Source organism: Salvelinus namaycush, unplaced genomic scaffold, assembly GCF_016432855.1.
Source record: "Salvelinus namaycush isolate Seneca unplaced genomic scaffold, SaNama_1.0 Scaffold5, whole genome shotgun sequence".
NCBI lineage: Eukaryota > Metazoa > Chordata > Actinopteri > Salmoniformes > Salmonidae > Salvelinus > Salvelinus namaycush.
Window position 1 is genome coordinate 464,101 of NW_024061197.1, and position 23,611 is coordinate 487,711.

At 45.9% G+C, this 23,611-nt stretch overlaps 1 protein-coding gene across 1 annotated transcript in view; it reads left to right on the plus strand.

The window, feature by feature from the left end:
• LOC120041665 (H(+)/Cl(-) exchange transporter 7-like) overlaps nt 1–23,611 on the plus strand; it is a 66,246-nt gene that overhangs the window by 3,528 nt on the left and 39,107 nt on the right. The window contains exons 2-9 of the mRNA XM_038986530.1: nt 40–117; nt 7,041–7,106; nt 7,397–7,462; nt 7,537–7,669; nt 10,290–10,399; nt 15,163–15,243; nt 15,458–15,520; nt 17,370–17,453. Coding sequence (XP_038842458.1) covers nt 40–117; nt 7,041–7,106; nt 7,397–7,462; nt 7,537–7,669; nt 10,290–10,399; nt 15,163–15,243; nt 15,458–15,520; nt 17,370–17,453 — 681 coding nt within the window. The remainder of the gene's footprint in view (nt 1–39; nt 118–7,040; nt 7,107–7,396; nt 7,463–7,536; nt 7,670–10,289; nt 10,400–15,162; nt 15,244–15,457; nt 15,521–17,369; nt 17,454–23,611) is intronic.

Below are 23,611 nucleotides of genomic sequence, written 5' to 3' on the forward strand. Positions count from 1 at the left end.
TTCTAATTCTCTGCGCTGTGTGATGTGTTTGGTCCGTAGTTTTCCGGGGACGGTGGTATGTTTCACATAGGCAGACTGAGCACGGTGGATCTGGAGGAGGATATGACGTCAGACGAGGTAACGTTCAGCTTTCTATCAATGTGACATCTCATCCGTCCGCTGCAGTCTAACATGCTGACCAAACTGGCTGCAGCAGCAGTCTAACATGCTGACCAAACTGGCTGCAGCAGCAGTCTAACACGCTGACCAAACTGGCTGCTGCTGCAGTCTAACACGCTGATCAAACTGGCTGCTGCTGCAGTCTAACACGCTGACCAAACTGGCTGCTGCTGCAGTCTAACATGCTGACCAAACTGGCTGCTGCAGTCTAACACGCTGATCAAACTGGCTGCTGCTGCAGTCTAACATGCTGACCAAACTGGCTGCTGCTGCAGTCTAACACGCTGATCAAACTGGCTGCTGCTGCAGTCTAACATGCTGACCAAACTGGCTGCTGCAGCAGTCTAACACGCTGATCAAACTGGCTGCTGCTGCAGTCTAACACGCTGATCAAACTGGCTGCTGCTGCAGTCTAACACGCTGACCAAACTGGCTGCTGCTGCAGTCTAACACGCTGACCAGACCGGACATGTCGCGTGCGCGAGCGTCGCAAAATAAATGTAGAAATCCATGTTATTCAATTATTGCACTCACACTGCTCGCGCGCGCCAACGAGTGACTGCGGTGCCAAGGGCTAAAATAGAACTCCTTTCTATTTGTGACGCAGATTGCGCTGAAAGTCCTGCGTCTCCCATCTCCTCATTCGTTTATAGACGCAGGTACCCACGTGCCATCTCCTCATTGGTTATACCCACGTGGGTGATTGAAAGACGAACTGTTTTGCCGATCGTCGTGGTAATACTATGAAAGTTTAGATGCCGATCACCATATAAGTTTAAATATGAAAATGCTTGGAAGGAGGAGAGATGACTAGAAACGATTCGGTTTACTGTTTTATGTGTGGATTAATTGTCGGAGTAGAGGACCTTGTGCATTTCAGGTAAAATAGCAACTCAATGTTCATATCCCAGGACAAATTATCAAGCAACAGCAACCTAGCTAAATAGGACAAATTAGCTAGCAAGTGCAAGCTAACTAGCAAAATTGCCATACATGTTTAATGCTTTTCGACCTGTCCCCAAATTAATGTCATTGGTTCAGAGTTTGTTTTGATATTTTAACCTGCGTGTCGTGATCGCGTTTGGTGTGGGGGGGCAAAATACATTTATACACGATAGCGCACGATGGCGCACACACGCAGTCGGTTTGGGTTCCGTGTTACACGCTGACCAAACTGGCTGCCGTAGTGAGCGTGGGTATTTCTAAATAAAGGTACACATACAGTGCCTTCAGGAAGTATTCATACCCCTTGACATTTTATTGTTTACAGCCTGAAGTCAACATGTTTTAGATTGCACACAGTACCCTGTAATGACAGTGAAAACATGTTTTTAGACTTTATTGAAAATGAAATACAGAAATATCTAATATCCTTAACTATTCACACCCCTGAGTCAGTACTTGTTAGAATCACCTTTGGCAACAATTACAGCTGTGTGTTTTTCTGGGTAAGTCTCTAAGAGCTTTGCACACCTGGATTGTACAATATTTGCCCATTTATTCTTTTCAAAATTCTTCAAGCTCTGTCAAATTGTTGATCATTGCTAGACAATCATTTTCAAGTCTTGCTGTAGATTTTCAAGCAGATTTAAGTCAAAACTGTAACTCGGCCACTCAGGAACATTCATTGTCTTCTTGGTAAGAAACTCCAGTGTAGATTTATCCTTGTGTTTTAGGTTATTATCCTGCTGAAAGGTGAATTAATCTCCCACTGTCTGGTGGAAAGCACTGAACCAGGATTTCCTCTAGGACTTAGCTCCATTCCGTTTCTTTTTATCCTGAAAAACTTCCCAGTCCTTAATGATTACAAGCATACCCATAACATGATTCAGCCACCACTATGCTTAAAAATATGAGAGTGGTACTCAGTAATGTGTTGTATTGGATTTACCCCAAACATAACACTTTCTGTTCAAGACCAGTCCAGTGACTGTCAACCGAACACAGGCTTAGCCATTACGAACCTGGGTCCAGTGACTGTGAACCCAACACAGGCTTAGCCATTACGAACCCGGGTCCCGTGACTGTGAACCGAACACAGGCTTAGCCGTTACGAACCCGGGTCCCGTGACTGTGAACCCAACACAGGCTTAGCATTTACGAACCCGGGTCCCGTGACTGTGAAACGAACACAGGCTTAGCCATTACGAACCCGGGTCCCGTGACTGTGAACCGAACACAGGCTTAGCCGTTACGAACCCGGGTCCCGTGACTGTGACCCGAACACAGGCTTAGCCGTTACGAACCCGGGTCCCGTGACTGTGACCCGAACACAGGCTTAGCCGTTACGAACCCGGGTCCTGTGACTGTGACCCGAACACAGGCTTAGCCGTTAAGAACCCGGGTCCCGTGACTGTGACCCGAACACAGGCGAAATGAAAACACGAAGCAGTCCGAACTCGTTGGTCTTTTTTCAAAACCTGCTGTATATATAATATTGTGTGGCATTTCTTGGAAAATACATGACTCTGGATGACAACATAATGATGGTTGTTTCCAACATTAGGGCTGTTTTCCTAAAGAAGTTTATATATATATATATATATATATATATAATCTGCAGAAGATCAACTGAGTGTGACAGTCTAATTCCAGTACAGTGTTTCAGGCCTACTAAAACCTGGGGAACAAGTTGTGGATCTAGCTAGTCTATTAATAAACACGGCCTCTAAATAGAACAATTGTGTGGTCTTAATACTTCCTACAAGCCTGACTGTAATCCTCTGCAGCAGGTCTACAAGCCTGACTGTAATCCACTGCAGCAGGCCTACAAGCCTGACTGTAATCCACTGCAGCAGGCCTACGAGCCTGACTGTAATCCACTGCAGCAGGTCTACGAGCCTGACTGTAATCCACTGCAGCAGGTCTACAAGCCTGACTGTAATCCTCTGCAGCAGGTCTACAAGCCTGACTGTAATCCACTGCAGCAGGCCTACGAGCCTGACTGTAATCCACTGCAGCAGGCCTACAAGCCTGACTGTAATCCACTGCAGCAGGCCTACAAGCCTGACTGTAATCCACTGCAGCAGGCCTACAAGCCTGACTGTAATCCTCTGCAGCAGGCCTACAAGCCTGACTGTAATCCACTGCAGCAGGCCTACAAGCCTGACTGTAATCCACTGCAACAGGCCTACACGCCTGACTGTAATCCACTGCAACAGGCCTACACGCCTGACTGTAATCCACTGCAGCAGGCCTACAAGCCTGACTGTAATCCTCTGCAGCAGGCCTACAAGCCTGGCTGTAATCCTCTGCAGCAGGCCTACAAACCTGGCTGTAATCCACTGCAGCAGGCCTAGAAGCCTGACTGTAATCCACTGCAGCAGGCCTACAAACCTGGCTGTAATCCACTGCAGCAGGCCTACAAACCTGGCTGTAATCCACTGCAGCAGGCCTAGAAGCCTGACTGTAATCCACTGCAGCAGGCCTAGAAGCCTGACTGTAATCCACTGCAGCAGGCCTACAAGCCTGACTGTAATCCACTGCAGCAGGCCTAGAAGCCTAACTGTAATCCACTGCAGCAGGCCTAGAAGCCTGACTGTAATCCTCTGCAGCAGGCCTACAAACCTGGCTGTAATCCTCTGCAGCAGGCCTAGAAGCCTGACTGTAATCCACTGCAGCAGGCCTAGAAGCCTGACTGTAATCCACTGCAGCAGGCCTAGAAGCCTGACTGTAATCCACTGCAGCAGGCCTAGAAGCCTGACTGTAATCCACTGCAGCAGGCCTAGAAGCCTGACTGTAATCCACTGTAGCAGGCCTACAAGCCTGACTGTAATCCTCTGCAGCAGCCCTAGAAGCCTGACTGTAATCCACTGTAGCAGGCCTAGAAGCCTGATTAAGCAGTCTGAACTTGGATTCAACCATTGCAAAATGATCTGACAGTGAACAAGAGGACTAACCAACAGCCAGCCAGTCTGAGTCATGGGCTTTGTAAAGCACGAGTGTGGGAAATCCACGCCCCGTTTTAGTTCCACTTCAAGCTATTCCTGTGTTTGGCAATCCTGCCCTGTTCTGGTAATCTATGGTCATTCTGAAAACAATAATTAGGCTAAGTGGAGGATTTAGACTCATCGTTAACACATTACATGGGACGTGCAAATTCACCAGCAACATGCTCTCTCCCTTTAGTGTAAAGATATTTGACTGCAACCAACCACAGCTCACACAAATTGTACCCGGAAGGTGGGACAGACCGCAGACTGCATTTCCCTGTCATCGCTGGCTTTGTGACTGACAGGCGCCTATCCTATCAATAGATCTCTAGGAGATGCATATCATTCATTCTAACGGGAGAGGGCTCGAAGGATGAGCGGATTGAACGGTTTAAAGAGATACTTCGGGAAGCCCTTTATCTACTTCACCAGAGTCCGATGAAGTCGTGGATACCATTTTTATGTCTCTGTGTCCAGTATGAGGGAAGTTGCTAACTAGCATTAGCACAATGACTGGAAATCTATGATAACTGCTAGCATGCTAGTAGATACCATAGACTTCCAGTCATTGCACTAACCATAGACGTATTAAACGGATATCCATGACTTCATCTGATTCTTGAGGAAGCGGAGCCAAAATCCCGACGAGTCCTTTTTAAATGAAAAGTAGCCTAGTTTTTAATTAGGAAGTGGAAAAAGTAACCGTCCGATTTATACAATGGCCGACGCTAATGGAAAACACTGCAAATGACACCATATTATCCCCTATATATAGGCCACTGCTTTTGGTCACTGCACTATGGACACGGGTCTACAGTAGTGCACTATGGACACGGGTCTACAGTAGTGCACTATGGACACGGGTCTACAGTAGTGCACTATGGACACGGGTCTACAGTAGTGCACTATGGACACGGGTCTACAGTAGTGCACTATGGACACGGGTCTACAGTAGTGCACTATACAGGGAATAGATTTTCCTGTTAGGATGATTTGGATTTGCCTGTTTGCGTTGTGAGCCTGAGGGTCAGAAAGAATCTGATGATTATGGTGTTATTCTGCAATGATCTATTATGGTGGTGTTCTGTAATGATCCATTATGGTGGTGTTCTGTAATGATCCATTATGGTGGTGTTCTGTAATGATCCATTATGGTGGTGTTCTGTAATGATCCATTATGGCGGTGTTCTGTAATGATCCATTATGGTAGTGTTCTGTAATGATCCTTAATGGTGGTGTTCTGTAATGATCCATAATGGTGTTATTCTGTAATGATCCATAATGGTGTTATTCTGTAATGATCCATCATGGTGTTGTTCTGTAATGATCCATTATGGTAGTGTTCTGTAATGATCCATTATGGTAGTGTTCTGTAATGATCCATAATGATGTTGTTCTGTAATGATCCATTGTGGTGGTGTTCTGTAATGATCCATAGTGGTGGTGTTCTGTAATGATCCATAATGGTGTTATTCTGTAATGATCCATAATGGTGTTGTTCTGTAATGATCCATTATGGTAGTGTTCTGTAATGATCCATAATGATGTTGTTCTGTAATGATCCATTGTGGTGGTGTTCTGTAATGATCCATAGTGGTGGTGTTCTGTAATGATCCATAATGGTGTTATTCTGTAATGATCCATAATGGTGTTATTCTGTAATGATCCATACTGGTGTTATTCTGTAATGATCCATAATGGTGTTGTTCTGTAATGATCCATAATGGTGGTGTTCTGTTATGATCCATAATGGTGGTGTTCTGTAATGATCCATAATGGTGGTGTTCTGTAATGATCCTTAATGGTGGTGTTCTGTAATGATCCTTAATGGTGGTGTTCTGTAATGATCCTTAATGGTGGTGTTCTGTAATGATCCATTATGGTGGTGTTCTGTAATGATCCATTGTGGTGGTGTTCTGTAATGATCCATTGTGGTGGTGTTCTGTAATGATCCATTATGGTGGTGTTCTGTAATGATCCTTAATGGTGGTGTTCTGTAATGATCCATTATGGTGGTGTTCTGTAATGATCCATTATGGTGGTGTTCTGTAATGATCCATAATGGTGGTGTTCTGTAATGATCCATTATGGTGGTGTTCTGTAATGATCCATTATGGTGGTGTTCTGTAATGATCCATTATGGTGTTGTTCTGTAATGATCCATAATGGTGGTGTTCTGTAATGATCCATAATGGTGGTGTTCTGTAATGATCCATAATGGTGTTATTCTGTAATGATCCATAATGGTGGTGTTCTGTAATGATCCATTATGGTGGTGTTCTGTAATGATCCTTTATGGTGGTGTTCTGCATGGACACTTGGGCTGTGTCTCAATAGTCTAATTTGTCTTCCTCTACTTCAAATCAAGTTTATATAGCCCTTCGTACATCAGCTAATATCTCGAAGTGCTGTACAGAAACCCAGCCTAAAACCCAAACAGCAAGCAATGCAGGTGTAGAAGCACGGTGGCTAGGAAAAACTCCCTAGAAAGGCCAAAACCTAGGAAGAAACCTAGAGAGGAACCAGGCTATGAGGGGTGGCCAGTCCTGTGCCGGGTGGAGATTATAACAGAACTATGCCAAGATGTTCAAATTGTTCATAAGTGAAAAGCATGGTCAAATAATAATCAGGAATAAATGTCAGTTGGCTTTTCACAGCCGATCATTAAGAGTTGAAAACAGCAGGTCTGGGACAGGTAGGGGTTCCATAACCGCAGGCAGAACAGTTGAAACTGGAATAGCAGCAAGGCCAGGCGGACTGGGGACAGCAAGGACTTCTCTACATGTATCGGGAGTACGACCAACTTAATGTCCTTCCTGTATGGCTCTGCTTCCACCTATCCTGTGTTCTTCCAGATAATATGTGAAGGGGACTAGACAAGGAGAGGGGATGAAGATGCCCCCTTGGCCCTGTTTTAATACTTAACCCATGCATCCTTCCCTCCTTCAGGACTCAGTGAGGGGCTGTCCCAAGGAGATCCCTCACAACGAGAAGCTGCTGTCACTCAAATATGAGGTAAACCCTTGGGTGTGTTGTCTCCAGACCCCTTGGACCTGCTCTGAATGGTGTTCAACGTAGCTAATCAAAGTCAACGTTTTATAAATAAGACTTAACACAATGTTTATCATATTTATTGTTGTCACGGTCTGTCACACAAATGATTTCCAAAAACATGAGCGCTATATTTACATGAAATCTGTTTTTTGTTTAGTTGGTACTTTTATCCAGGGTCCAAAGTCCTCTCAGGGTCACCACATGTCTATGAGCAGTATGGATTGTGTAAAAGTGAATCGTTTGTGTTTCAGAGTCTGGACTATGACAACAGTGAGAATCAGCTGTTTCTGGAGGAGGAGAGACGGATGAGCTTCTTAGTAAGTAGAGAACCCCCCCCCCACACACACACACACATTGATGTCCCCCCATATCTCTCCCCTCTCGTCCTCAGGGGTTCAAGTGTTTGGAGATCAGTCGGTGGGTGATCTGTGGTCTGATTGGCTTCCTGACTGGACTCATAGCCTGTTGCATAGATATCGCCGTGGAAAACCTGGCTGGGGTCAAGTACTTCGTTGTCAAACAGAGTATCCTTCCGCTCACTGACCCACAGTTCAGAACGGTCATATCCTTCCACACACTGACCCACAGTTCAGAAGGTGTTCCATACTCTGAAATGTCATGTTAACTATTGTCTGTTTACCACTGTTGTCCCATCCTACATCGGTGGTCTGTGTACCACCAACTGACTGTCCTTCCTCTCACTCACCCACAGGTTAGTCATGTCCAGTTTTAGTTTCTGAAATCCCAGATCATGTTGGATTTTCTCAGCCAATCCCGGGAGGGTAGTCTTCAGACGGACAACTCTCCCAACAAATCAAGAGTTGGGTAGGCAGAGCTTACAAAGAATCCCCTCAGAAACATGACCGAAGCCGACACACGATGTGGAGGCAGATAGCTAGGCTCATTTTAGCCACAGCCAGCCGGTGGTTGTAAGCTTGTAACGCTAACATCATGTAAACTACTCACTGCAAAATACACTAATTGAAAATATCCTCCGTGAGCTCCATCTAGCTAGATAACGGGTTTGTTTACAGCAGGGCTCTGGATGGATTTTCTGGCACCCAACTTCGCCCTTTTCTCTCTGCCAAACTGGCATTGGTCTAAGTACAGGCGTGTATGCTGGTGCATTGTGGGAGGTAGCCCCTTGAGAGACCAGGTCCAGTTCAGAGTTGTCTTTGTTCAGCCATTGACATTTGTCTCTAAATGAGTTTAGGAAAGTAAAGTGTACCTCTGCCATATCATGGATTCAGAGCTATCTATCTAATATAACTCAAAGGGTTTTCTTTAATGGAAGCTTCTCTAATGTCAAACATGTAAAGTGTGGTGTACCGCAGGGCAGCTCTCTAGGCCCTCAACTCTTTTCTATTTTTACCAATGACCTGGCATTAAACACAGCATTTGTGTCCATGTATGCTGATGATTCAACCATATACGTTAAGGGTTTCAGTGACTTCATTAGCTGTAGTTGCTGTAGTTGCTAGTTGTAGTGGCTGTTGATCAAGTTGAGAAGACTAAATTACTTGGTGTTACCTTAGAATGTAAACTGTCATGGTCAAAACATATAGATTCAATCATTGTAAATATGGAGAGAGGTCTGTCCCTAATAATAAAGAGTTTCTCAGCTTTTTTTGACTCCACAAAGCAAGTCCTATAGTCTCTAGTTTTATCTTATCTTGTTTATTGTTCAGTCATATGGTCAAGTGCTGCAAAGAAAGACCAAGTTAAGCTGCAGTTGGCCCAGAACAGAGCGGCACATCTTGCTTTTCATTGTAATCAGAGGGCTGATATTAATACTATGCATGCCAGTCTGTCTTGACTAAGAGTTGAGGAAAGACTGACAGTGTCACTTCTTGTTTTTATAAGAAACATTTTGTTGGAAATTCCAAAGTGTTTGCATAGTCAAGTTCCGCACAGCACTGACACACACACTTACCCCACCAGACATGCCAACAGTGGTATTTTCACAGTCCCCAGGTCCAGAACAAATTCAAGGAAACATACAGTATTGTACAGAGCCATGAGTGCATGGAACTCCACATTTAGTTATGGTACAGCCTTATTCCCCCCCAAAATCTCATCTACACATAATACCCTGAAATTACAAAGTGAAAACTTGTTTTTAGAAACTTTTACAAATCTATATAAAAAAAGATACCTTATTTACATAAGTCTTCAGACCCTTTGCTATGAAACTCGAAATTGAGCTCAGGTGCATCCTGTTTCCATTGATCATCCTTGAGATGTTTCTACAACTTGATTGGAGTCCACCTGTGGTAAATAAAATTTATTGGACATTATTTGGGCGGCAGGTAGCCTAGTGGTTAGAGGGTTGGGCCAGTAACCGAAAGGTTGCTAAATCGAATCCCCGAGCTGACAAGGTAAAAATCTGTCGTTCTGCCCCTGAACAAGGCAGTTAACCCACTGTTCCTAGGCCGGCATTGTAAATATGAATTTGTCCTTAACTGACTTGCCTAGTTAAATAAAATTACATCTCTGGAGAGACCTGAAAATAGCTGTGCAGCAACACTCCCCATCCAACCTGACAGAGCTTGAGAGGATCTGCAGAGAAGAATGGGAGAAACTCCCCAAATACAGGTGTGCCAAGCTTGTAGTGTCATACCCAAGAAGATTCAAGGTTGTAGTCGCTGCCAAAGGGTCTGAATACTTATGGAAAGATATTTGCAAAAATGTCAAAGAATCTGCTTCTGCTTTGTCATTGTGGGGTGTTGTGTGTAGATTGAGGAAATGTTATCCATTTTAGAATAAAGCTGTATTGTAACAACATGTGGAAGAATGGACTGTATGTGTAACTGGTAGATGTGCACACAGACTACATGTTTTTACATGTCTGTAAAAGTATTTTGTATTTTGTCTGTAATGTCTTTTTTGTTATGTCGTAACACTAGCTGTCCCCATTGGCGTGTGCTAATGGGGCTCCTAATATATACAATCAAAACCTGATTGGTCAGAATTCGGCCAATCATCCCCACTAATTTAAATATGTAGCCCTTCAGACAAAAGATCATGAAGCCATAGAGGTCCAGTGTCCTGCTCTGTGGTTGGTCGGGGAGGGCTGGACCTTGCAGCGTGGTGGCGTGTGATTGGTTGTTTGTTACCTGTCCTTGACCCTCTGCCCCCTCCCAGACATCGAGAAGTTTACGGAGGTGGGAGGTCTCTCCATCTCTCTCATCCTCTGGGCTGTGCTGAACTCGGCCTTCGTCATGGTGGGCGCTGTCATAGTGGCGTTCTTCGAGGTAAGAGGGAGACGGGGAGTGTGTGTGTGTAGCCTTTTGAGGTAAGTGTTCAAAGTGTGTGTGTGTGTGTGTGTGTAGCCTTTTGAGGTAAGTGTTCAAAGTGTGTGTGTTGCGTGTGTGTGTGTGTATGAAACTAGTGCACACTGCTGGGCAGGTGGGGGTTTGAATTGAGCCTTGGTTAATCATAGTCTAATAACAAGCTGTGTGAACCACCGTGTTAGACTACAGTCTGTTGGCCCTGGGGTGGTGGACCACCGTGTTAGACTACAGTCTGGACCACCGTGTTAGACTACAGTCTGTTGGCCCTGGGGTGGTGAACCACCGTGTTAGACTACAGTCTGTTAGCCCTGGGGTGGTGGACCACCGTGTTAGACTACAGTCTGTTGGCCCTGGGGTGGTGAACCACCGTGTTAGACTGCAGTCTGAACCACCGTGTTAGACTACAGTCTGTTGACCCTGGGGTGGTGGACCACCATGTTAGACTACAGTCTGTTGGCCCTGGGGTGGCGGACCACCGTGTTAGACTACAGTCTGTTGGCCCTGGGGTGGTGGACCACCGTGTTAGACTACAGTCTGTTGGCCCTGGGGTGGTGGGCCACCGTGTTAGACTACAGTCTGTTGGCCCTGGGGTGGTGGACCACCGTGTTAGACTACAGTCTGAACCACCGTGTTAGACTACAGTCTGAACCACCGTGTTAGACTACAGTCTGTTGGCCCTGGGGTGGTGGACCACCATGTTAGACTACAGTCTGTTGGCCCTGGGGTGGTGGACCACCGTGTTAGACTACAGTCTGTTGGCCCTGGGGTGGTGGACCACCGTGTTAGACTACAGTCTGTTAGCCCTGGGGTGGTGAACCACCGTGTTAGACTACAGTCTGAACCACCGTGTTAGACTACAGTCTGAACCACCGTGTTAGACTACAGTCTGAACCACCGTGTTAGACTACAGTCTGTTGGCCCTGGGGTGGTGGACCACCGTGTTAGACTACAGTCTGTTGGCCCTGGGGTGGTGGACCACCGTGTTAGACTACAGTCTGTTAGCCCTGGGGTGGTGAACCACCGTGTTAGACTACAGTCTGAACCACCGTGTTAGACTACAGTCTGAACCACCGTGTTAGACTACAGTCTGAACCACCGTGTTAGACTACAGTCTGTTGGCCCTGGGGTGTTGGACCACCGTGTTAGACTACAGTCTGTTGGCCCTGGGGTGGTGAACCACCGTGTTAGACTACAGTCTGTTGGCCCTGGGGTGGTGGACCACCGTGTTAGACTACAGTCTGTTGGCCCTGGGGTGGTGGACCACCGTGTTAGACTACAGTCTTTTGTCCCTGGGGTGGTGGACCACCGTGTTAGACTACAGTCTGTTGGCCCTGGGGTGGTGGACCACCGTGTTAGACTACAGTCTGTTGGCCCTGTGGTGGTGGACCACCGTGTTAGACTACAGTCTGTTGGCCCTGGGGTGGCGGACCACCGTGTTAGACTACAGTCTGTTGGCCCTGGGGTGGTGGACCACCGTGTTAGACTACAGTCTGTTGGCCCTGGGGTGGTGAACCACCGTGTTAGACTACAGTCTGAACCACCGTGTTAGACTACAGTCTGAACCACCGTGTTAGACTACAGTCTGTTGGCCCTGGGGTGGTGGACCACCGTGTTAGACTACAGTCTGTTGGCCCTGGGGTGGTGGACCAACGTGTTAGACTACAGTCTGAACCACCGTGTTAGACTACAGTCTGTTGGCCCTGGGGTGGTGGACCAACGTGTTAGACTACAGTCTGTTGGCCCTGGGGTGGTGGACCACCGTGTTAGACTACAGTCTGTTGGCCCTGGGGTGGTGGACCACCATGTTAGACGACAGTCTGAACCACCGTGTTAGACTACAGTCTGTTGGCCCTGGGGTGGTGGACCACCGTGTTAGACTACAGTCTGTTGTCCCTGGGGTAGTGAACCACCGTGTTAGACTACAGTCTGTTGGCCCTGGGGTGGTGAACCACCGTGTTAGACTGCAGTCTGAACCACCGTGTTAGACTACAGTCTGTTGACCCTGGGGTGGTGGACCACCATGTTAGACTACAGTCTGTTGGCCCTGGGGTGGCGGACCACCGTGTTAGACTACAGTCTGTTGGCCCTGGGGTGGTGGACCACCGTGTTAGACTACAGTCTGTTGGCCCTGGGGTGGTGGGCCACCGTGTTAGACTACAGTCTGTTGGCCCTGGGGTGGTGGACCACCATGTTAGACTACAGTCTGTTGGCCCTGGGGTGGTGGACCAAGGTGTTAGACTACAGTCTGAACCACCGTGTTAGACTACAGTCTGTTGGCCCTGGGGTGGTGAACCACCGTGTTAGACTACAGTCTCTGTTGACCCTGGGGTGGCAAACCACCGTGTTAGACTACAGTCTGTTGACCCTGGGGTGGCGAACCACCGTGTTAGACTGCAGTCTGTTGGCCCTGGGGTGGTGGACCACCGTGTTAGACTACAGTCTGTTGGCCCTGGGGTGGTGAACCACCGTGTTAGACTACAGTCTGAACCACCGTGTTAGACTACAGTCTGTTGGCCCTGGGGTGGTGGACCACCATGTTAGACTACAGTCTGTTGGCCCTGGGGTGGTGGACCACCGTGTTAGACTACAGTCTGTTGGCCCTGGGGTGGTGGACCACCGTGTTAGACTACAGTCTGTTAGCCCTGGGGTGGTGAACCACCGTGTTAGACTACAGTCTGAACCACCGTGTTAGACTACAGTCTGAACCACCGTGTTAGACTACAGTCTGAACCACCGTGTTAGACTACAGTCTGTTGGCCCTGGGGTGTTGGACCACCGTGTTAGACTACAGTCTGTTGGCCCTGGGGTGGTGAACCACCGTGTTAGACTACAGTCTGTTGGCCCTGGGGTGGTGGACCACCGTGTTAGACTACAGTCTGTTGGCCCTGGGGTGGTGGACCACCGTGTTAGACTACAGTCTTTTGTCCCTGGGGTGGTGGACCACCGTGTTAGACTACAGTCTGTTGGCCCTGGGGTGGTGGACCACCGTGTTAGACTACAGTCTGTTGGCCCTGTGGTGGTGGACCACCGTGTTAGACTACAGTCTGTTGGCCCTGGGGTGGCGGACCACCGTGTTAGACTACAGTCTGTTGGCCCTGGGGTGGTGGACCACCGTGTTAGACTACAGTCTGTTGGCCCTGGGGTGGTGAACCACCGTGTTAGACTACAGTCTGAACCACCGTGTTAGACTACAGTCTGAACCACCGTGTTAGACTACAGTCTGTTGGCCCTGGGGTGGTGGACCACCGTGTTAGACTACAGTCTGTTGGCCCTGGGGTGGTGGACCAACGTGTTAGACTACAGTCTGAACCACCGTGTTAGACTACAGTCTGTTGGCCCTGGGGTGGTGGACCAACGTGTTAGACTACAGTCTGTTGGCCCTGGGGTGGTGGACCACCGTGTTAGACTACAGTCTGTTGGCCCTGGGGTGGTGGACCACCATGTTAGACGACAGTCTGAACCACCGTGTTAGACTACAGTCTGTTGGCCCTGGGGTGGTGGACCACCGTGTTAGACTACAGTCTGTTGTCCCTGGGGTAGTGAACCACCGTGTTAGACTACAGTCTGTTGGCCCTGGGGTGGTGAACCACCGTGTTAGACTACAGTCTGTTGGCCCTGGGGTGGTGGACCACCGTGTTAGACTACAGTCTGTTGGCCCTGGGGTGGTGGACCACCGTGTTAGACTACAGTCTGTTGGCCCTGGGGTGGTGGACCACCGTGTTAGACTACAGTCTGAACCACCGTGTTAGACTACAGTCTGAACCACCGTGTTAGACTACAGTCTGTTGGCCCTGGGGTGGTGGACCACCGTGTTAGACTACAGTCTGTTGGCCCTGGGGTGGTGGACCACCGTGTTAGACTACAGTCTGTTGGCCCTGGGGTGGCGGACCACCGTGTTAGACTACAGTCTGTTGGCCCTGGGGTGGCGGACCACCGTGTTAGACTACAGTCTGAACCACCGTGTTAGACTACAGTCTGTTGGCCCTGGGGTGGTGGACCACCGTGTTAGACTACAGTCTGTTGGCCCTGGGGTGGTGGACCACCATGTTAGACTACAGTCTGTTGGCCCTGGGGTGGTGGACCACCGTGTTAGACTACAGTCTGTTGGCCCTGGGGTAGTGAACCACCGTGTTAGACTACAGTCTGTTGGCCCTGGGGTGGTGAACCACCGTGTTAGACTACAGTCTTTTGGCCCTGGGGTGGTGAACCACCGTGTTAGACTACAGTCTGTTGGCCCTGGGGTGGTGGACCACCGTGTTAGACTACAGTCTGAACCACCGTGTTAGACTACAGTCTGAACCACCGTGTTAGACTACAGTCTGTTGGCCCTGGGGTGGTGGACCACCGTGTTAGACTACAGTCTGTTGGCCCTGGGGTGGTGGACCACCGTGTTAGACTACAGTCTGTTGGCCCTGGGGTGGTGGACCACCGTGTTAGACTACAGTCTGTTGGCCCTGGGGTGGCGGACCACCGTGTTAGACTACAGTCTGTTGGCCCTGGGGTGGTGAACCACCGTGTTAGACTACAGTCTGAACCACCGTGTTAGACTACAGTCTGTTGGCCCTGGGGTGGTGGACCACCGTGTTAGACTACAGTCTGTTGGCCCTGGGGTGGTGGACCACCATGTTAGACTACAGTCTGTTGGCCCTGGGGTGGTGGACCACCGTGTTAGACTACAGTCTGATCTCTATGACTGGAACTAACATCTCTCTCTCTCTCCTCAGCCAGGAGCAGCAGGAAGTGGTATACCCCAGATAAAGTGTTATCTGAACGGAGTGAAGATACCCCGGGTGGTAAGACTCAAGGTAAACTGATCACTGGCTGCTCAGAGACAAATATTACATCTAAGCCCACATCTTTTAAATGTTGTTGTTGTTGGCAGTAGGAATGATGTATCTTATGAGGCAAAGATATCAGATATTATATATAGGTCAGGGGTCACTCTCTCTGTCTGTGTGTGTGTTTCCTCTCTGTGTTTGTTTTTCCTATCTCTGTGTGTGTTTCCTGTGTGTTGTACAGACCCTAGTGGTGAAGGTGTGTGGTGTGATCTGCTCTGTCGCCGGAGGACTCGCTGTCGGGAAGGTAAACACTAGGGATGTGTGTGTGCGAATGTACGTATGAGTTTGTCTGTGTGTGTGTGTGCATGTACGTATGTGTGTGTATTCATTGTCTTGTGGTGAGTAGGGCTGTGACGGTTATGGATGTTGGTAATTGGCCAGATGACAGTAATAGAACATGAGTCCTGGTTCAAGTCAGTTCATTATTACGTTCCTCAGCAGCAAACAATTAATGTCACTCAGACAGAAGGGGGAACTAACAAAGAGTCATTCATCTAAACAACCAGAATGAAACAGGTCTGGTTTTAGGAGGGGTTCTGAAAGATACTCATGGGGGTGTCCACTGAATGTTGACTAGCAACAACAAGTGGGACCTACATGACACCCACCGTGAGACCCACTACATTTACCAAGAACAGGCAAACAAAATAAAAACCCACACCAAACTGAAAGACAGGAAGCAAACCACAAAGTTGGAGGAAAACAAAATCATGGAAAACAGATAAAGGATTGTCTAACAATCAAATAGGGAGAGACAACTAAAGGAGTTAACCCTCCACATCTATCAAGACAACTAAAGGAGTTAACCCTCCACATCTATCAAGACAACTAAAGGAGTTAACCCTCCACATCTATCAAGACAACGAAAGGTGTTAACCTCCACATCTATCAAGACAACTAAAGGAGTTAACCCTCCACATCTATCAAGACAACTAAAGGAGTTAACCCTCCACATCTATCAAGACAACTAGAGGAGTTAACCCTCCACATCTATCAAGACAACTAAAGGAGTTAACCCTCCACATCTATCAAGACAACTAGAGGAGTTAACCCTCTATTAAGACAACTGGAGCACTGGGCCAGACACTTAAATATCACCTGGGCCAGACACTCTTAAATATCACCTGGGCCAGACACTCTTAAATATCACTTGGGCCAGACTCTTAAATATCGCCTGGGCCAGACACTCTTAAATATCACTTGGGCCAGACTCTTAAATATCGCCTGGTCCAGACACTCTTAAATATCACCTGGGCCAGACACTCTTAAATATCACCTGGGCCAGACACTCTTAAATATCACTTGGGCCAGACTCTTAAATATCGCCTGGGCCAGACTCTCTTAAATATCGCCTGGGCCAGACTCTCTTAAATATCGCCTGGGCCAGACTCTCTTAAATATCGCCTGGGCCAGACTCTCTTAAATATCGCCTGGGCCAGACTCTCTTAAATATCGCCTGGGCCAGACGCTCTTAAATATCGCCTGGGCCAGACGCTCTTAGATATCGCCTGGGCCAGACGCTCTTAGATATCGCCTGGGCCAGACGCTCTTAGATATCGCCTGGGCCAGACGCTCTTATTTATCGCCTGGGCCAGACGCTCTTAGATATCGCCTGGGCCAGACGCTCTTAGATATCGCCTGGGCCAGACGCTCTTAGATATCGCCTGGGCCAGACGCTCTTAGATATCGCCTGGGCCAGACGCTCTTAGATATCGCCTGGGCCAGACGCTCTTAGATATCGCCTGGGCCAGACGCTCTTAAATATCGCCTGGGCCAGACGCTCTTAAATATCGCCTGGGCCAGAAGCTCTTAAATATCGCCTGGGCCAGACGCTCTTAAATATCGCCTGGGCCAGACGCTCTTAGATATCGCCTGGGCCAGACGCTCTTAGATATCGCCTGGGCCAGACGCTCTTAGATATGGCCTGGGCCAGACGCTCTTAGATATCGCCTGGGCCAGACGCTCTTAAATATCGCCTGGGCCAGACGCTCTTAAATATCGCCTGGGCCAGACGCTCTTAAATATCGCCTGGGCCAGACGCTCTTACATGTGTGTGTTTGACGGCCTCTGTCTCCTTTCCCATAATCCTGTAGGAAGGTCCCATGATCCACTCTGGTGCCGTGGTGGCAGCAGGAGTCTCCCAGGGACGCAGTACCTCCCTGAAGAAAGACTTCAAGGTAGGAGGGTGTTGTACAGTCTGGTTGTAACATGTTCTCTACATGTGGAGGACATGGTGTTTAATGTGTGGTATCTACTGTCTAACATGTTCTCTACATGTGGAGGACGTAGTGTTTAATGTGTGGTATCTACTGTCTAACATGTTCTCTACATGTGGAGAACATGGTGTTTAATGTGTGGTATCTACTGTCTAACATGTTCTCTACATGTGGAGGACATGGTGTTTAATGTGTGGTATCTACTGTCTAACATGTTCTCTACATGTGGAGGACGTAGTGTTTAATGTGTGGTATATACTGTCTAACATGTTCTCTACATGTGGAGGACGTAGTGTTTAATGTGTGGTATCTACTGTCTAACATGTTCTCTACATGTGGAGGACATGGTGTTTAATGTGTGGTATCTACTGTCTAACATGTTCTCTACATGTGGAGGACGTGGTGTTTAATGTGTGGTATCTACTGTCTAACATGTTCTCTACATGTGGAGGACGTAGTGTTTAATGTGTGTATCTACTGTCTAACATGTTCTCTACATGTGGAGGACATGTGTTTAATGTGTGGTATCTACTGTCTAACATGTTCTCTACATGTGGAGGACATGAGTGTTTAATGTGTGGTATCTACTGTCTAACATGTTCTCTACATGTGGAGGACATAGTGTTTAATGTGTGGTATCTACTGTCTAACATGTTCTCTACATGTGGATGACGTAGTGTATGTTTAATGTGTGGTATCTACTGTCTAACATGTTCTCTACATGTGAGGACGTATGTTTTAATGTGTGGTATCTACTGTCTAACATGTTCTCTACATGTGGAGACGTGTGTTTAATGTGTGGTATCTACTGTCTAACATGTTCTCTACATGTGGAGGACATGTGTTTAATGTGTGGTATCTACTGTCTAACATGTTCTCTACATGTGGAGGACATGGTGTTTAATGTGTGGTATCTACTGTCTAACATGTTCTCTACATGTGGAGGACAGTGTGTTTAATGTGTGGTATCTACTGTCTAACATGTTCTCTACATGTGAGGACGTAGTGTTTTAATGTGTGGTATCTACTGTCTAACATGTTCTCTACATGTGGAGGACATAGTGTTTAATGTGTGGTATCTACTGTCTAACATGTTCTCTACATGTGGAGGACATGGTGTTTAATGTGTGGTATCTACTGTCTAACATGTTCTCTACATGTGGAGGACGTAGTGTTTAATGTGTGGTATCTACTGTCTAACATGTTCTCTACATGTGGAGGACATGGTGTTTAATGTGTGGTATCTACTGTCTAACATGTTCTCTACATGTGGAGGACTAGTGTTTAATGTGTGGTATCTACTGTCTAACATGTTCTCTACATGTGGAGGACATGGTGTTTTAATGTGTGGTATCTACTGTCTAACATGTTCTCTACATGTGGAGGACGTAGTGTTTAATGTGTGGTATCTACTGTCTACATGTTCTCTACATTGGAGGACATGGTGTTTAATGTGTGGTATCTACTGTCTAACATGTTCTCTACATGTGGAGGACGTATGTGTTTAATGTGTGGTATCTACTGTCTAACATGTTCTCTACATGTGGAGGACGTAGTGTTTAATGTGTGGTATCTACTGTCTAACATGTTCTCTACATGTGGAGGACAGGTGTTTAATGTGTGGTATCTACTGTCTAACATGTTCTCTACATGTGGAGGACATGGTGTTTATGTGTGGTATCTACTGTCTAACATGTTCTCTACATGTGGAGGACATGGTGTTTAATGTGTGGTATCTACTGTCTAACATGTTCTCTACATGTGGAGGACATGGTGTTTAATGTGTGGTATCTACTGTCTAACATGTTCTCTACATGTGGAGGACGTAGTGTTTAATGTGTGGTATCTACTGTCTAACATGTTCTCTACATGTGGAGGACGTAGTGTTTAATGTGTGGTATCTACTGTCTAACATGTTCTCTACATGTGGAGGACATGGTGTTAATGTGTGGTATCTACTGTCTAACATGTTCTCTACATGTGGAGGACGTAGTGTTTTGTGTGTGTACTACTGTCTAACATGTTCTCTACATGTGAGGACATGGTGTTTAATGTGTGGTATTACTGTCTAACATGTTCTCTACATGTGGAGGACGTGTGTTTAATGTGTGGTATCTACTGTCTAACATGTTCTCTACATGTGGAGGACATGGTGTTTAATGTGTGGTATCTACTGTCTCACATGTTCTCTACATGTGGAGGACGTAGTGTTTAATGTGTGGTATCTACTGTCTAACATGTTCTCTACATGTGGAGGACAGGTTTTAATGTGTGGTATCTACTGTCTAACATGTTCTCTACATGTGGAGGACTAGGTGTTTAATGTGTGGTATCTACTGTCTAACATGTTCTCTACATGTGGAGGACATGGTGTTTAATGTTGGGTATCTACTGTCTAACATGTTCTCTACATGTGGAGGACATGTGTTTAATGTGTGGTATCTACTGTCTAACATGTTCTCTACATGGAGGACATGGTGTTTAATGTGTGGTATCTACTGTCTAACATGTTCTCTACATGTGGAGGACATGGTGTTTTAATGTGTGGTATCTACTGTCTAACATGTTCTCTACATGTGGAGACGTAGTGTTTAATGTGTGGTATCTACTGTCTAACATGTTTCTCTACATGTGGAGGACGTAGTGTTTAATGTGTGGTATCTACTGTCTAACATGTTCTCTACATGTGGAGGACTAGTGTTTAATGTGTGGTATCTACTGTCTAACATGTTCTCTACATGTGGAGACATGGTGTTTAATGTGTGGTATCTACTGTCTAACATGTTCTCTACATGTGGAGGACTTGTGTTTAATGTGTGGTATCTACTGTCTAACATGTTCTCTACATGTGGAGGACATGGTGTTTAATGTGTGGTATCTACTGTCTAACATGTTCTCTACATGTGGAGGACGTAGTGTTTAATGTGTGGTATCTACTGTCTAACATGTTCTCTACATGTGGAGGACTAGTGTTTAATGTGTGGTATCTACTGTCTAACATGTTCTCTACATGTGGAGGACATGTGTTTAATGTGTGGTATCTACTGTCTAACATGTTTCTACATGTGGAGGACATGGTGTTTAATGTGTGGTATCTACTGTCTAACATGTTCTCTACATGTGGAGGACATGGTGTTTAATGTGTGGTATCTACTGTCTAACATGTTCTCTACATTGGAGGACGTAGTGTTTAATGTGTGGTATCTACTGTCTACCATGTTCTCTACATGTGGAGGATATGTTTAATGTGTGGTATCTACTCTGTCTAACATGTTCTCTACATGTGGAGGACGTAGTGTTTAATGTGTGGTATCTACTGTCTAACATGTTCTCTACATGTGGAGGACATGTGTTTTAATGTGTGGTATCTACTGTCTAACATGTTCTCTACATGTGGAGGACATGGTGTTTTAATGTGTGGTATCTACTGTCTAACATGTTCTCTACATGTGGAGGACATAGTGTTTAATGTGTGGTATCTACTGTCTAACATGTTCTCTACATGTGGAGGACGTAGTGTTTAATGTGTGGTATCTACTGTCTAACATGTTCTCTACATGTGGAGGACATGGTGTTTAATGTGTGGTATCTACTGTCTAACATGTTCTCTACATGTGGAGGACATGGTGTTTAATGTGTGGTATCTACTGTCTAACATGTTCTCTACATGTGGAGGACGTAGTGTTTATTGTGTGGTATCTACTGTCTAACATGTTCTCTACATGTGGAGGACATAGTGTTTAATGTGTGGTATCTACTGTCTAACATGTTCTCTACATGTGGAGGACTGGTGTTTAATGTGTGGTATCTACTGTCTAACATGTTCTCTACATGTGGAGGACGTAGTGTTTAATGTGTGGTATCTACTGTCTAACATGTTCTCTACATGTGGAGGACGTAGTGTTTAATGTGTGTATCTACTGTCTAACATGTTCTCTACATGTGGAGGACATGGTTTTTAATGTGTGGTATCTACTGTCTAACATGTTCTCTACATGTGGAGGACTAGTGTTTTAATGTGTGGTATCTACTGTCTAACATGTTCTCTACATGTGGAGGACATGGTTTTTATGTGTGGATCTACTGTCTAACATGTTCTCTACATGTGGAGGACATAGTGTTTAATGTGTGGTATCTACTGTCTAACATGTTCTCTACATGTGGAGGACGTAGTGTTTAATGTGTGGTATCTACTGTCTAACATGTTCTCTACATGTGAGACGGAGTGTTTAATGTGTGGTATCTACTGTCTAACATGTTCTCTACATGTGGAGGACGTAGTGTTTAATGTGTGGTATCTACTGTCTAACATGTTCTCTACATGTGGAGGACATGGTGTTTAATGTGTGGTATCTACTGTCTAACATGTTCTCTACATGTGGAGGACGTAGTGTTTAATGTGTGGTATCTACTGTCTAACATGTTCTCTACATGTGGAGGACATGGTGTTTAATGTGTGGTATCTACTGTCTAACATGTTCTCTACATGTGGAGGACGTAGTGTTTAATGTGTGGTATCTACTGTCTAACATGTTCTCTACATGTGGAGGACGTAGTGTTTAATGTGTGGTATCTACTGTCTAACATGTTCTCTACATGTAGAGGACGTAGTGTTTAATGTGTGGTATCTACTGTCTAACATGTTCTCTACATGTGGAGGACATGGTGTTTAATGTGTGGTATCTACTGTCTAACATGTTCTCTACATGTGGAGGACGTAGTGTTTAATGTGTGGTATCTACTGTCTAACATGTTCTCTACATGTGGAGGACGTAGTGTTTAATGTGTGGTATCTACTGTCTAACATGTTCTCTACATGTGGAGGACGATTGTTTAATGTGTGGTATCTACTGTCTAACATGTTCTCTACATGTGGAGGACATGGTGTTTTAATGTGTGGTATCTACTGTCTAACATGTTCTCTACATGTGGAGGACGTAGTGTTTAATGTGTGGTATCTACTGTCTAACATGTTCTCTACATGTGGAGGACATGGTGTTTAATGTGTGGTATCTACTGTCTAACATGTTCTCTACATGTGGAGGACGTAGTGTTTAATGTGTGGTATCTACTGTCTAACATGTTCTCTACATGTGGAGGACGTAGTGTTTTAATGTGTGGTATCTACTGTCTAACATGTTCTCTACATGTGAGGACGTAGTGTTTAATGTGTGGTATCTACTGTCTAACATGTTCTCTACATGTGGAGGCATGGTGTTTAATGTGTGGTATCTACTGTCTAACATGTTCTCTACATGTGGAGGACGTAGTGTTTAATGTGTGGTATCTACTGTCTAACATGTTCTCTACATGGGGAGGACATGGTGTTTTAAGTGTGGTTCTACTGTCTAACATGTTCTCTACATGTGGAGGACGTAGTGTTTTAATGTGTGGTATCTACTGTCTAACATGTTCTCTACATGTGGAGGACGTGTGTTTTAATGTGTGGTATCTACTGTCTAACATGTTCTCCTACATGTAGAGGACGTAGTGTTTAATGTGTGGTATCTACTGTCTAACATGTTCTCTACATGTGGAGGATAGTGTTTAATGTGTGGTATCTACTGTCTAACATGTTCTCTACATGTGGAGGACATGTGTTTAATGTGTGGTATCTACTGTCTAACATGTTCTCTACATGTGGAGGACGTAGTGTTAATGTGTGGTATCTACTGTCTAACATGTTCTCTACATGTGGAGGACATAGTGTTTAATGTGTGGTATCTACTGTCTAACATGTTCTCTACATGTGGAGAACATGGTGTTTAATGTGTGTATCTACTGTCTAACATGTTCTCTACATGTGGAGGACATGGTGTTTAATGTGTGGTATCTACTGTCAACATGTTCTCTACATGTGAGGACGTAGTGTTTAATGTGTGGTATCTACTGTCTAACATGTTCTCTACATGTGAGGACATGGTGTTTAATGTGTGGTATCTACTGTCTAACATGTTCTCTACATGTGGAGGACATGGTGTTTAATGTGTGGTATCTACTGTCTACATGTTCTCTACATGTGGAGGACATGGTGTTTAATGTGTGGTATCTACTGTCTAACATGTTCTCTACATGTGGAGGACGTAGTGTTTAATGTGTGGTATCTACTGTCTAACATG